Source organism: Xiphophorus hellerii, chromosome 18, assembly GCF_003331165.1.
Source record: "Xiphophorus hellerii strain 12219 chromosome 18, Xiphophorus_hellerii-4.1, whole genome shotgun sequence".
NCBI lineage: Eukaryota > Metazoa > Chordata > Actinopteri > Cyprinodontiformes > Poeciliidae > Xiphophorus > Xiphophorus hellerii.
In genome coordinates this window covers 24885451-24897631 of record NC_045689.1, presented here as the reverse complement: position 1 = coordinate 24897631, position 12181 = coordinate 24885451, and the positions used below count along the sequence as shown (strand labels likewise).

Here is a 12181-nt window from a genome sequence, read left to right as displayed (position 1 = left end):
AGGGCAGCTGAAGATCAAAACAAGGTGGAAAAATACGAGAAGGCATTTTATTTTAAATTGCTCAAATATAAATACTGTAAAATCTCATCGTTTTGTTCAGTTAGTGGAGAAACTGAACCAGGTTAGAAAAATGAAAGACAAAATCAAGGACCAAAAGTGCCACAGTTCATTAGCAAAATAAAATGATTTAAATAAAATTGTGAATGCAATATGCAAGTCAATAACAAACATATTTTAAATGTAGAAGTATTGATTAAAGTTGTATATGCTTAATTGATTATTCAGTGGGTGGGTCTAACACTGTTACAGACAAGGTGATTGGTCGACGCTAAAGCTGCTGTGAAGGTTAACCAATCACTTTAAGGTTTGTTTGATGGGAAAGTCAGTTCAAAATGTTTCACAATGGACTGCAGTCGTACAAACTGAAATATTAAGCTATTCAGACCATCAAAATATTTTTAGATATATCATGTCTACAATTTTCATTATCACTTGTCTAAACATTTATAAAATGATTGTGACACTTTTCGCTCTCGATTAGACAAAATCTTCTGGTAGACATACTAACGTTGCGTAGCGACCGTCAGGAGGATGTGGCAACAGATGAAACCGTAGTTTTTGAGCAACGTCACTGTGGTTCCTGCTGCCGAGTCCTCGTGTGGAGTAAAACTGCCTGTCCCGCGAGCCCGGCCTCCACTCCTCCTTCCGGAACCACATACTGGCTCCCATCGTTGGCTCGAAGAGGGTCCATCATCCTCAGCTGCCCGTTGCTCTGGGCAACGCTGTCCAGACTCCACAGCTGGTAGCGCAGGCTCTTGCCCTGCTTGGCGAGGATGTAAACCTCAGTGGCGCTCGTGCTGGTGATGGGACAAGGAAGATGGCCGCCTTTGGCGACGTAGAGCCAGGGCAGAGAGGGATCTGGTTGAGCGTACTCGTTGTTTACGCTCCCCTGGTTCAAACCGAGGAGCACACCTGCGATCAATGGGTAATTTACGTTTATGGTTCAGGAGAGCAAAGATTCATTAAGGTAAAGGGTAGTTTAAAGACCGAAATGAAACTTAATTCCAACATGGCGACGCTCACACATTGTTCACAGCATCTCTTACAATCATTTCAAACTTCCGTAAGTTTGAAAAACACTTTTTATTTGTTCAGTTTATTGATGCACGTGCAATACTGATTGTAACACTGATTTTAGACGCACTCAAACATGTTTCCACCACATCTTGCTGAGTTGCTCCCAGTGTCAAATCCGACTTTAGGTGGTGTTCCAAGTTGATTTTTCCGACTGGGAAGTCAAAATTTCCCAGTTTGGAGTGCAACTGGAATGCAGCATTAGCTCCATCCATCTTCCTATCAGCACCGACCAGCTTGCCTATGCTACCGAAGAAAAGCAACTTCTCAGTATGATGCTGTCACTGTCACATTTTACTGTAGGAATTTCTTTTTATTGTCAAATTAGTTTTTTGTTGTTTTTTGTCACATATGCATTTAACTTTAGTCTGATTTAGAATAGAAACAGCCTAACAAAGAAAATCCCAGTAAAGAAATAAAAAAAATACTGAAGTTTTCAGTTTTAATATGACGAACCTCCAGGGATGTAAAAGCATCTTGTCATAAAACTGTGTGAAATTGCTTGTATCTAGTTTAGTTGTTTGTTTTTTTCTATAAGATGTCAACAAATACAATATTTAATGCAGAAAGTCATTTTTATTTTGAATTATGTGTTTATTAAACTGTACAAAAGCTAAAATGGGCCACATATCTTCACGCCCTGCAATAAACGCTCCTAAAGTTAAGATCTGATGTGAGTCAGGAATTAAACCAAATCCACTTAATGAAAAATGGAGACAAACTTTTCAGTGACATTTGCTTTTTTTTTTTTTTTTTTTAAATCATCTGCCCAACAACAAGGTCTTACCTGAAGCAACGGCCCAGTGCGCCCTGTAACCCTGACGCTGGCATGGCTCATGGTTGAAGTCCTCATCATACCTGCGCATACCGTCAAGGAGCTGCACGTTGCAGGTAAAAATATTTGCCGTCATTTGGCAGCAGGATACGGGATGAGAACAGGTTGTCCGCTCCACAGGTGTTCGACGATGGCTGCCGAGTTTCTGCCACTCAGACCTCCCGACAGCAGTTCAGCCTTACAGACACAGAGCTCCTCTGCCAGCAGGGCCATGTTACACGCTGGAAATACAGAAAGCTCAGCAAGAACAAACGGCAACAACACATCACAACACCGGGTTCAGAATCTTGTAAAACGGAAACAAAACGGCAACATTTTACATTATAACTGATTTCTTGGAGCAAAGTATATTCTCTCTATTCCGGGCAATGAAAAAGTATTCAATCTCCTTGTTGCATCTTATTTCCAAGTTAAGTGGAACACAATCTAAGGTTTATTTTCTACTAATCTGGAGCTTATTACATTTATTTGTTGATATTTTTGCTGCTTCTACAGCTGGAATAGAATAGAAATATCCTTTACTGTCCCACCGTGGGGGAACTCAGTTAAACCAGATGCCAGTTACAGATAAACAGAAAAAATAAGAAAATAAGAAACTATACAAGAAGTGCAAATTTCCAACAAAGACGACATAATGCTGTATTCAAAATAGCTTACTCGGATCCAAAGAAAGGGGCAGGGGTATTTTGAAAAAAACAAAACAAAGAAAAGGTACAATATACTGTATGTATTTTAGTGCATAGAAAGCAGCAACAGAGTGCAGCAGGGATATTATTTGAAATGGGAATAACTACATACAACAGCATCAATGTGAATTTGATCAAAGCAGCAGTGGTTATAAAGGCACAGCTAAATATGAATGAATACAAAACTTTATCAAATAAAATAACTTTAAAATGCTCCAGCAACAAGTGGTCTTACACACTGAGGTTACCTGAAAACATTTCCCCCTGGGCGGTGCAGCCCCTCCTCACTGCTGTCTGAACCACCGTCTCCATGGCGACGCTCAGCTGCGGCTGTCGCAGGTGGGCAGCCATCCACAGGGCCACCAAGCCACACCTGAAGTATCAATATTTGCTGTGAACGGGTCACGTTTTAGGACTCGCATCTAAAACCACTCATTGTAGGGAAACAAAAAATACTCCGTTTGTGTTTAGTGACAGATCTACACACGCTCCATCACTGGTTTCTCGTTAAGACGAAGGTTTCAGAGCGTTCGGTTCAGGGACTTACTGTGGGCCGTCTTGGATGAGGGAAGGCACGTACTTGTTTACTAGTAACCACTGCAGGTCCTGCCTGAAACTAACCAATGAAACATTGCATCAAATAAAAGAAAATGACTTCCTGAGAACAACTTTGACGTTATTTTTTTACAGTCTAGTTCAAAATGACTTTTTGTTCCAAAATATTTAAAGGTCAGTTCAAATGTACAAGAGCTAAACTTGCATTTTTGTGCATAAACAGTCTAAAACTTGGCTTTGTGCAAACGCGCCGTAAATAAACTCCTTTAACAGCTACAGATTAGATTAGTGTTGCTTCGTGATCATATTATAGTCAGTGACGCAACATTTCTTTCCCCTTTAATTAAGCAGATCAGGTACTGATTTTCAAGCTCAGTGACTGGATCAAAGTAGAAAGCTCCAATGGATTCTGTAAACGCCAGAGACTGCATGTTCTTCAGTAAAAATAACAATCATCATCTTTGAAAAGCCAGATTAGTACAGTACACAACTACTTGTTTTCACGTCACCAGGTTCTCCCTTCCTGAGCTTTGGATCTCTGGAGCTCCTGCAAAGTTGGTACTGTCCTACTGACTGCTTCTCTGATAAACACGGTCAGTGTTAGCCGTGTTAGCTTGGCTGGAGGGCTACAACTTGGTTGGATTTCATGCAGAAGTATCAGACTAAAGAGGGCTAAACATAAATGCATGTCACACATTTCAGATTTTCATTTATAAAAATGTTGCAAACCATAAAATGTTTTCCTTCCACTTCACATTTATGCAATTCTTTTTTCTGTCTATTGCATTTCTTCTTTCTTATTTGTTGTACCTTGTACTTGTTCTCATTTATTTTTGTTTTGTTGCCATGTCTCTTGTTAGATTGAAATTTACAGGTATATTACAAAAATAAAAACAATAAAAGAAATATTGCATAAAATTCAAATATTTCCTGCCAGTCATTTCAGAAAGTTAAACTTATATAGAATAGAAAACACAGAGTGACATATCCCAAGACTTTGTTTCTTGTAATGTTTATCTTTATGGCTAACAGATAATGGAAACCCAAAATTCTGTAACTCAAAAAATTAGAATATTGTGAAAAAGACTTTTGTTTTTATCCTGACTATATTAATGCTGTTCTCCTCTGTGCTATTGCCAAACAAATTCAGTTTGTACTAAATTACCACAAACTCCAGACAAAATACTGAAACACTGTAGTTGCCATTTGACAGAAAGAGGGAAAGGGTATGAATACTTTGACAAAGTGTATTTCAGGTGAGATTTTAGTGTTGCAGGAGCATCCAACAGTCAGGCAGAAACAGAGATTAAAGGACACCAGGCGAAGCAGATGTCCTTGTTATCACTCGACAGAGTTTAATAATCTGTCACATGTTGGACGCAGATTTACAGGGCAATCAGATTTGCCCTGATTGCAAATCTGATTGCCCTGGCCAGGCAATGTGGTGGCCTGTTCTCACACACACATACACAATATGTGACCCAAGTAAAACTCAAGACTTTGTGTTCGTCACTATTTTTGTCAGTGAGTGAAATTATCACAAGATGTTTGGCGACATGAAACCAGCTATCTTGATTTCATGACACAAGTCCATTTATTATGATCGTTTTTCACTTTTTCAGATTAGGACATCAGAAGGGATTTATTTATTCTTATGCCAAATCTCACCAGCTCTCCCTCTGTCTGAGGAGCAGGCAAGCCTCAGTGTGATCCCCCTCCACAGGACGCCTGCTGCTGGCTATGGTCTGGTACAGCTTCTTCTTCTCCGCTGCAGGAGGTGGAGGACACGGAGCAGGAGGTGGAGGACCCGGAGCTGGAGGGGGAGACATCTTCAGCTCCTCCGCCTTAACAGAGAGAGAGAAAAAAGGCTCTGTTAGCATATTTTGCATAATTTCAGAGAGAGCAATGATAACACAAACCTGCCGCCTCTGCTCCTGCTCACTGGTGTCTGACTCGCTGTTTTGCTGCGTTCATGGCAGCACAGAAATTTTAATATCGACTCTAAAATTAATGTGCGCAAAAATAACACCGGAAATGTTATTCTACAACGATATATAAGCTGGTTTGACACTAACTTCACAGACTGTCAACTTGAGCTGACGCTCACCGGTTTCATGCCCATATTTAGCAGAAATTGCTCTTTTTTCTTCTTCTACTTGCTTAAATGCGGTAAACAAGCAACGTTTTGGTGCATTACCGCCACCAACTGGACCGAAAATGTTCTCCAAAAGGTGTATCATGTCTATCTGCATTTTGTGGTCCAGAAAATATTTTTAAGGACTGTATTTACATTGTCGCGTTTATTACGGACATATCACAACAGTCTATGAAAAAGGTCAACTAAAAATAGAGAAAAAAAATCAGAGAAGAATATGAGTTACAAAGTTAGATTGAATTATGCTTTTTTGTTGTTTGAATGTCAGATTGCGCCTACAATTTTAGATTCATTGTGAGCTTGAACAACAAAAACATTAAGCATTTCAGAATCAGATTTATTGGCCAAGATATAAAGTATAAATATTAAGCTTAATGTGGAAATCAAATAAGAATCTATACAAAATTGATATGTGCTTGCAAACAGAAAGAAATGATTGTTGCGTGACAGTGCAGTATTAATTTACTTCACGTTAGAGTTGCTGATGACTTCATGTGTTCATTGTGTTCCTCGGAGAAACTGCCTGGGGAAAGAAACTACCGCTGAGGTGGCTGGTTTCAGTCTGTGGAGTACAACAATGAAACAGTTTCAGGTGGAAATGCAGGCGTGTCCATGCTTTGTAGTCCAATCCTAATACAAAAATCAAGCCTTTAAAAAATATATCAACTAAGAATACTCTTCAAAAATGCCATTGATACCTTTGTCAGAAAATAATGTCACATTTTTTTTCTTCCCAAACATGACATTATTAAATCTTGTTAAACAGCAACAGAAATCCAAATAGTTAATATTAGACCGACAGTACCATTACCTGTAGTAGATTATTCCAAATGTAAAACAAGCTTTCACTTTCTTACACAGGAGAAGGTAAGGAATTTAATTTAAATGATCATATTGTACAGTATTAATCAGTTTTATGGTTATGTAAAAATGTATACAGATGCATAAGAAATACAGGCAATCAATTTGGTGTGGCTTTAATTCTTCCAGAATTTCACATGAAGGAGATAGGGCTCAATAATGGACTTTCAGTGTACGCAGGGGGAACCATGGAAGATGTTCCGTTGCATTGTCTAAATGATCAGAAATAGGGAAGATAACTGATTCAAAACCTGGGAAAAAAATTAAACAACATGGAGCTTCACATAAAGAGTTTATTGCAAAGAAATTCCAGATGTGTAAGTTCTATTATTTTATTTCGGTTTTAAAAACTAACACATTTATATTAGGACATGAGTATTTTATTTTATTTTATTTTATTTTATTTTATTTTATTTTATTTTATTTTATTTTATTTTATTTTATTTTATTTTATTTTATTTTATTTTATTTTATTTTATTTCGCTTATTTGGTATGAGCGACATTCTGGTTCACACTCCAAGCCAGTTGATGGCGGTAGCGCCCCACATTTTTGTTTTCCAACCTCTGAAAAATGACACAGAAGAAGAATTATTTTTCATTGTTCCCGCGAGAAGACAAACGTGATTTGAGAAAACCGGGGCTTTCATTCATCATATCGAGGGGAGTAGTTCGGCTACATTTAGATTAACGGCTTCACCACATTTAGGGGATTGTTAAGTCTCCATCCAAGGTATTTATAGACTTATGTTTCTTCGGTATGCGTTTAAAAAAACCTCAGAAAGTAACTGCTTCATTTAGTTTGATTTATTCTGCTGAAACTGTTGACCTAGCATGTACAGCTAACAGGCTGTACGCGCTGAATGGCTGTTTGCTAACCGTCGTTAGCCTCAGTTCTTTGTCGCGCTTCAGATTGCTTAAAGCTGTTGTGTTTTGTTCCAGGTGATCTTAAATAGACTTTAAGATGACCACTCCGGAGGTTCGTCCCAATCACACCATCTACATCAACAACCTGAATGAGAAAATCAAGAAAGATGGTGAGTTTTCTATACAACCTATGCATCTCGTATACCACAACTCGATTTCATTCGATGTAAACTCACATCCTATTTCGTTTTCTCCCGTCTACGCAGAGCTGAAAAAGTCGCTTTATGCCATCTTCTCGCAGTTTGGCCAAATTCTGGACATTTTGGTAGCACGGAACTTGAAGATGAAGGGCCAGGCCTTTGTTATATTTAAAGAGATCAACAGCGCCTCCAACGCCCTGAGGTCCATGCAGGGCTTTCCCTTCTACGACAAACCCATGGTAGGTTAACTAGACACTGAACAACTGCAACAATCTTTGTTTTAATTTATTTGAGTTTTAAACCCAGATTAGTTCTTAGTATTGCTTTCACCAAATACTGCTCAGGTTAGTTGTGAGCTGATGGGATGTAAAGAGAAGGTGAGGTTAGGTAGGTAAGGTCATTTTATTTATGTAGCACATTTTCAGCAACAAGGCAATTCAAAGCGCTTTACATGAATTTAAAGGAAATTCACACAAAATAACAAACCAAAGGAAAGAGCAAAAGAAGAAGAAAAAGAATCTAACACAGTTGATCCAGAGTATATGAACTAGATACTCCTGTTCAGGCTGGATAAGTATAAGTAAATATCCTCTAGTAGTAGGATACCTTAGTAAGTAGTTGCTAAGGTAGTTTTTTTTCTGGATTCTAAGTTTGTTCTAATCCCTGTTTTGGATTGCTGGATAAGTACAAGTAAAAATAAAAGCTAAATGTTCCTGATATTAAACCGATATTAGTCTAAAGAACCTTTTGGACTAAATGTTGCTTGAGAATGCGAATCAGAGATAAGACTACTGAATTTCTATAACACCGAACAAAAGCCTGTTGGTTCATGTTTTCAAATAATTGACACAAAAAAAAAAAACACACTTTGCTTCCTATCAGTTTTTTCATTGATCAGACTACTTTAGGCCTGATCTGATGATTAAAAGTTTATTCAGATGTAAAGACTTTGTTCACTTCTTCAGTTTTTGTTTGTTGGGAGGAGCGTGACATGAGACTTCTCCGGCCCCAATTGTGTGAGCACCATAACTTCAACCGAAGAGCCTGAAACCCCGAATTAGTCGAACTAAAAAAACTTTGTGCTGTGTCTGTCGTCTGTTTTAAGCAACTAATGTTCATATCTTTTGCAGCGCATCCAGTACTCCAAGACAGACTCCGACATCATAGCGAAGATGAAGGGGACCTATGTGGAACGAGACCGTAAAAAGGAGAAGAAGAAGCCCAAGCCTGAACCGGGCGTAAGTAAGAAAGCAGCAGCAGCCATGGTGGCTGGAGTCCCTGCAGCCATGCCGGTGAGTGGAGCTCTGATTTATACGCATCTGCCGATGCAGAAACAGAGAGGATGCATTTTAAACTGATTGCCGTCTGTAGGGAATGCCTCCTATGAGCCAGGCTCCACGGATGATGCACATTCCAGGTCAGCCGCCGTACATGCCCCCTCCCGGCATGATGCCCCCACCTGGAATGGCCCCCGGCCAGATGCCCCCAGGGGCCCTTGCTCCTGGTCAGATGATGCCTGGACAGATGCCCCAGCAGGTAGTGTTTCCGAGTGTTCCTCAGTTAAAGCCGTCTTACTCTCATTGACGGGTAGAGTTGAAATGATGATCTTTTCTCGCAGGTTTCAGAAAATCCCCCCAATCACATCCTCTTCCTCACAAACCTGCCAGAGGAGACGAACGAGCTCATGCTCTCCATGCTGTTCAACCAGTGAGTACCAGCTCTGTTTATTTATTTAGTTATTTAGTTTGTATTTTGTTTTTTGTGTTGTGCAATTTCTAAATGGATTTGGTATTTTCCCAAAATAAATCAGAGCTGTATGAGAATCGGCTTCACTACTTTCAGCTTATTCTCATACAGAAAAACAGCAGAATTGACTTAAATAGTTTCTTTTATGAGACAAAGTCATAAATGCCCTGAATTACACATTTATTTGATAAATCTGCACCAGTACAGAATTACACCAATAGCTTCAGAAGCTTGGTCCAGTGTGTAAAAACAACTTTAATTTTGTTCAGCCAGTGTAGTTAGGAGTATAACAGCCAATGTACAATAAATAATAAACTGATAAATACAAAAGGTTTACTAACTTGGTCAAACATGTGAAAATAAACTGCAACAAACCTTTCAAATGGTTCAGAAAGAGCAATTAGGAATTCTGTGTTTAATGTCAAGTAAATAATAAAGAATGAAGTCGCTCAGCATTCAGCGTAGAATTAGACTGAATAGATCTGCACTTATCTAGCAGACACATTGTCACTGATAACCCATCTACACTTTTTTTTTTTTTTTTTTTTTACATTGCTGCCTCTCTGGTATTTATTCATGTTTAAAAGTTTGTCTCCACGAAAGCAGAACCTGACTGCTTGTGTTTCTTCAGGTTCCCCGGCTTCAAAGAGGTGCGATTGGTTCCCGGTCGCCACGACATCGCCTTCGTGGAGTTTGAAAACGAAGTCCAGGCCGGCGCGGCGCGAGATGCCCTGCAGGGCTTCAAGATCACACAGACGAACGCCATGAAGATCTCCTTTGCTAAGAAGTGACCCCTCCCTGCAGGCCCTGGGTTCAAATGCTCTCAGCTCTTTTTATCTTTTTATAAGAATGTTGCTGATTTGCGGGCAGTGGTACTTTCCCCTCTTCGAGGATTGCCATGTAAGTATACATTAAAATGTCAAGCTGCTGGGTTTTAACACTTCCTAGGCAGAAAACACTCGTTGATAGACGACACAATCAAAGCTGTGAATTTTGATTACAGATTTACTCTGCTGTTAAATCCACAACTTGACATTTGTTTTTATAAACTGTTAAAGCATTGCACCCAGAGTCTGGGCGACCAGACATTGTACCTGGAGCTTTTTCTTTTTTTATTAAAAGAGGTGACTTTATGTAACGCTTATTGTCTGTGTGAATCTTTCAGAACAAGTTTGTTTTTGACTGATTTCTGCTTCAGCGCTCGCCCCTCATTCATTGATGTTTATGTATTTCTGATTCGCTGTGACCTTTATCGAGTCGCTTTCCTAAGATCTAATTCATATTCAACTTTTTAGGAAAATGAGCTGTGAAATCTCAGTAAAAACGAAAGTCATTTATGGTATTTCTTGAGGAAAACTCATGAAAGACCTACCTTCAGCTTCAGAGTGCATTTTTAAAAAAGTTATTACATTGAGGGAAACATCGATGATCGCGTAAAAAGATAATGATTACAGAACGCCTTTAGTTCATTTCCCTGATTTAGAGGCCATCCTCTCAGCCTTGCAGTGTAATTACAAACCAGTAAAGACCTTCTCTTCCTCTCAAAAGCCGGATTCATGAGCTTCAGGCAGGAGTGACGTGTGAATTGGGCCTGAAAAGCATAAATTCGCTCTTTGCTCTGCACACACACAGGGCCTCCCTGTTGTGGAAGCTGTGCCCTGGGTAATTGTCTGCAGGTCAGACCGACAAAGCACACACAAAAATTCACATTCTTCTGCTGTTTCCCCAAGTCTTTCCACACTCTCTTATTTTGCCTTGAGAAACCGCTGACCTTAGCCACCAGGGAGCTGTGTGTGTGTGTGTGGTTTGGTCCTGGAAACATGGCTGCCCACTCAGCAGAAGAAAAATCTTTCTGAGGGAGTTAAAGCTGCTTGTTGCGTGACGCTGAAACGCAGTCGGTTTTCAGGTTAGCTTAGCAAAAGTCAGAACATTAGAGGTTCCCACTGGTCACTGTGGAACGGTGAGTTTTGTTCAGTAAAGAGCGAAACAAACTCCGCCTCTTTATTGGTTTCTTCTGATTTCGCGTTTTCTGGTCACACTTTCTGGATCGTCAGATGAGTTTTGATCCAGAAAGTGCTATTAAAAGATTATTTCAATTATCAAGGACATAACTCAATCAAAACTAAACTGGGCCTCTGTGAAGGGAGGCAGTTTCGGGGGCAACAGTAATTGCCCCCCCTAAACTTGGTTGTGCCACATTTGGTAGCAGTTTGCAAAAATCAAGTAACGAGTCATTTACATCAGCTCTTTCAACCACATAGGAGGACTTTAAGAGAATCAACATCCTGTTCGAGGTGACACCACAACGTCTTAACTGGGCAGGACTTTAACTAGACCACCCCAAAAACTTCAATTTGTGCCTCTCAGACATTCTGATATGCGGATATTTTCCCTCTGGATTTTCTCATACAGAGAGAAATGCATGTTGGGCAAGGAGATGTTAGAGTTACGTGCTCTATTGATAAGACTGAAGTGTGTAGATGTCAAAGGTCAAACTTCACTTCAAGAAAACGTATCAGAAATTGTCTTAGTTATTTTCTTAAGGGAGTTAATTTATGTAACCAGTTCACCTGTGGTGAACTGGAATTAGTTTTTGAATTCCTTAAACTAAACATAAACAATGTAGATAATTGAGAACTGTGAGTATTTACTGAAAACAGACCAGTCATCCTTCTTGCCATCAAGAAGTCCAAACCGTTCATCCCTTGAAATCTTCCAGTGGCCACAAGATGGCGCCAGTTGCATACTTAAAACGTTCAAATTTATATCACAAAGTCTACATATTTTGGTGATCATTTTCGCTCAGGTGAGACACGCACATTAACTAGAACCTGTAAAAAACAACAACTAAAATCAGGAATGTGTTTTACTTATTCAGCTCATGCCTGCATGTCACTGCTTCTCGTATGCAAATCAAGGCTCTGCTCAAGAGGCCTCTGTTGTGCTCCCGGGGTCACCGCAGAGCGCCAAGCTGCGGAAACGCCAGCGGTTGTCAGGGAAGCTTCTCGAGGCAACAGCCCCGTGATAGACCTTAAGATGGAGGAGGAGGAGGAGGGGGGACGAGGGAGCCAGAATCTCATTAGATGGCCCTCCGATGAAGAAGGAACATTGTGTGGAGGTCTTGAATCCAACAGGACGCAAACA

At 39.8% G+C, this 12181-nt stretch overlaps 2 protein-coding genes across 3 annotated transcripts; one reads left to right on the top strand and one right to left on the bottom strand.

Moving 5' to 3' along the window:
- Nucleotides 1–33: 33 nt before the first annotated feature.
- On the bottom strand, nucleotides 34–5352 carry actmap (actin maturation protease). 2 transcript variants are annotated; one of them, XM_032590764.1, is made up of 7 exons: nucleotides 5130–5352; nucleotides 4879–5054; nucleotides 3203–3271; nucleotides 2904–3028; nucleotides 2061–2190; nucleotides 1922–1992; nucleotides 34–972 (listed from the first exon to the last, which is right to left on the bottom strand). In XM_032590764.1, exons 2-7 carry the CDS (start codon nucleotides 5037–5039, stop codon nucleotides 629–631), a joined length of 900 nt encoding a protein of 299 aa, XP_032446655.1. In that variant the 5' UTR covers nucleotides 5040–5054; nucleotides 5130–5352; the 3' UTR covers nucleotides 34–628. The 2 variants fall into 2 exon arrangements, with proteins under 2 accessions (XP_032446655.1, XP_032446656.1); XM_032590765.1 differs by lacking the exon at nucleotides 3203–3271.
- A 1476-nt stretch (nucleotides 5353–6828) lies between these two features.
- Nucleotides 6829–10175, top strand: snrpa (small nuclear ribonucleoprotein polypeptide A). Its single transcript, XM_032546195.1, has 7 exons — nucleotides 6829–6957; nucleotides 7167–7261; nucleotides 7358–7530; nucleotides 8422–8583; nucleotides 8663–8827; nucleotides 8910–8998; nucleotides 9669–10175. The coding sequence occupies exons 2-7, from the start codon at nucleotides 7189–7191 to the stop codon at nucleotides 9826–9828; spliced, it is 822 nt and encodes a 273-aa protein (XP_032402086.1). The 5' UTR covers nucleotides 6829–6957; nucleotides 7167–7188; the 3' UTR covers nucleotides 9829–10175.
- The last annotated feature ends 2006 nt before the right edge of the window (nucleotides 10176–12181 follow it).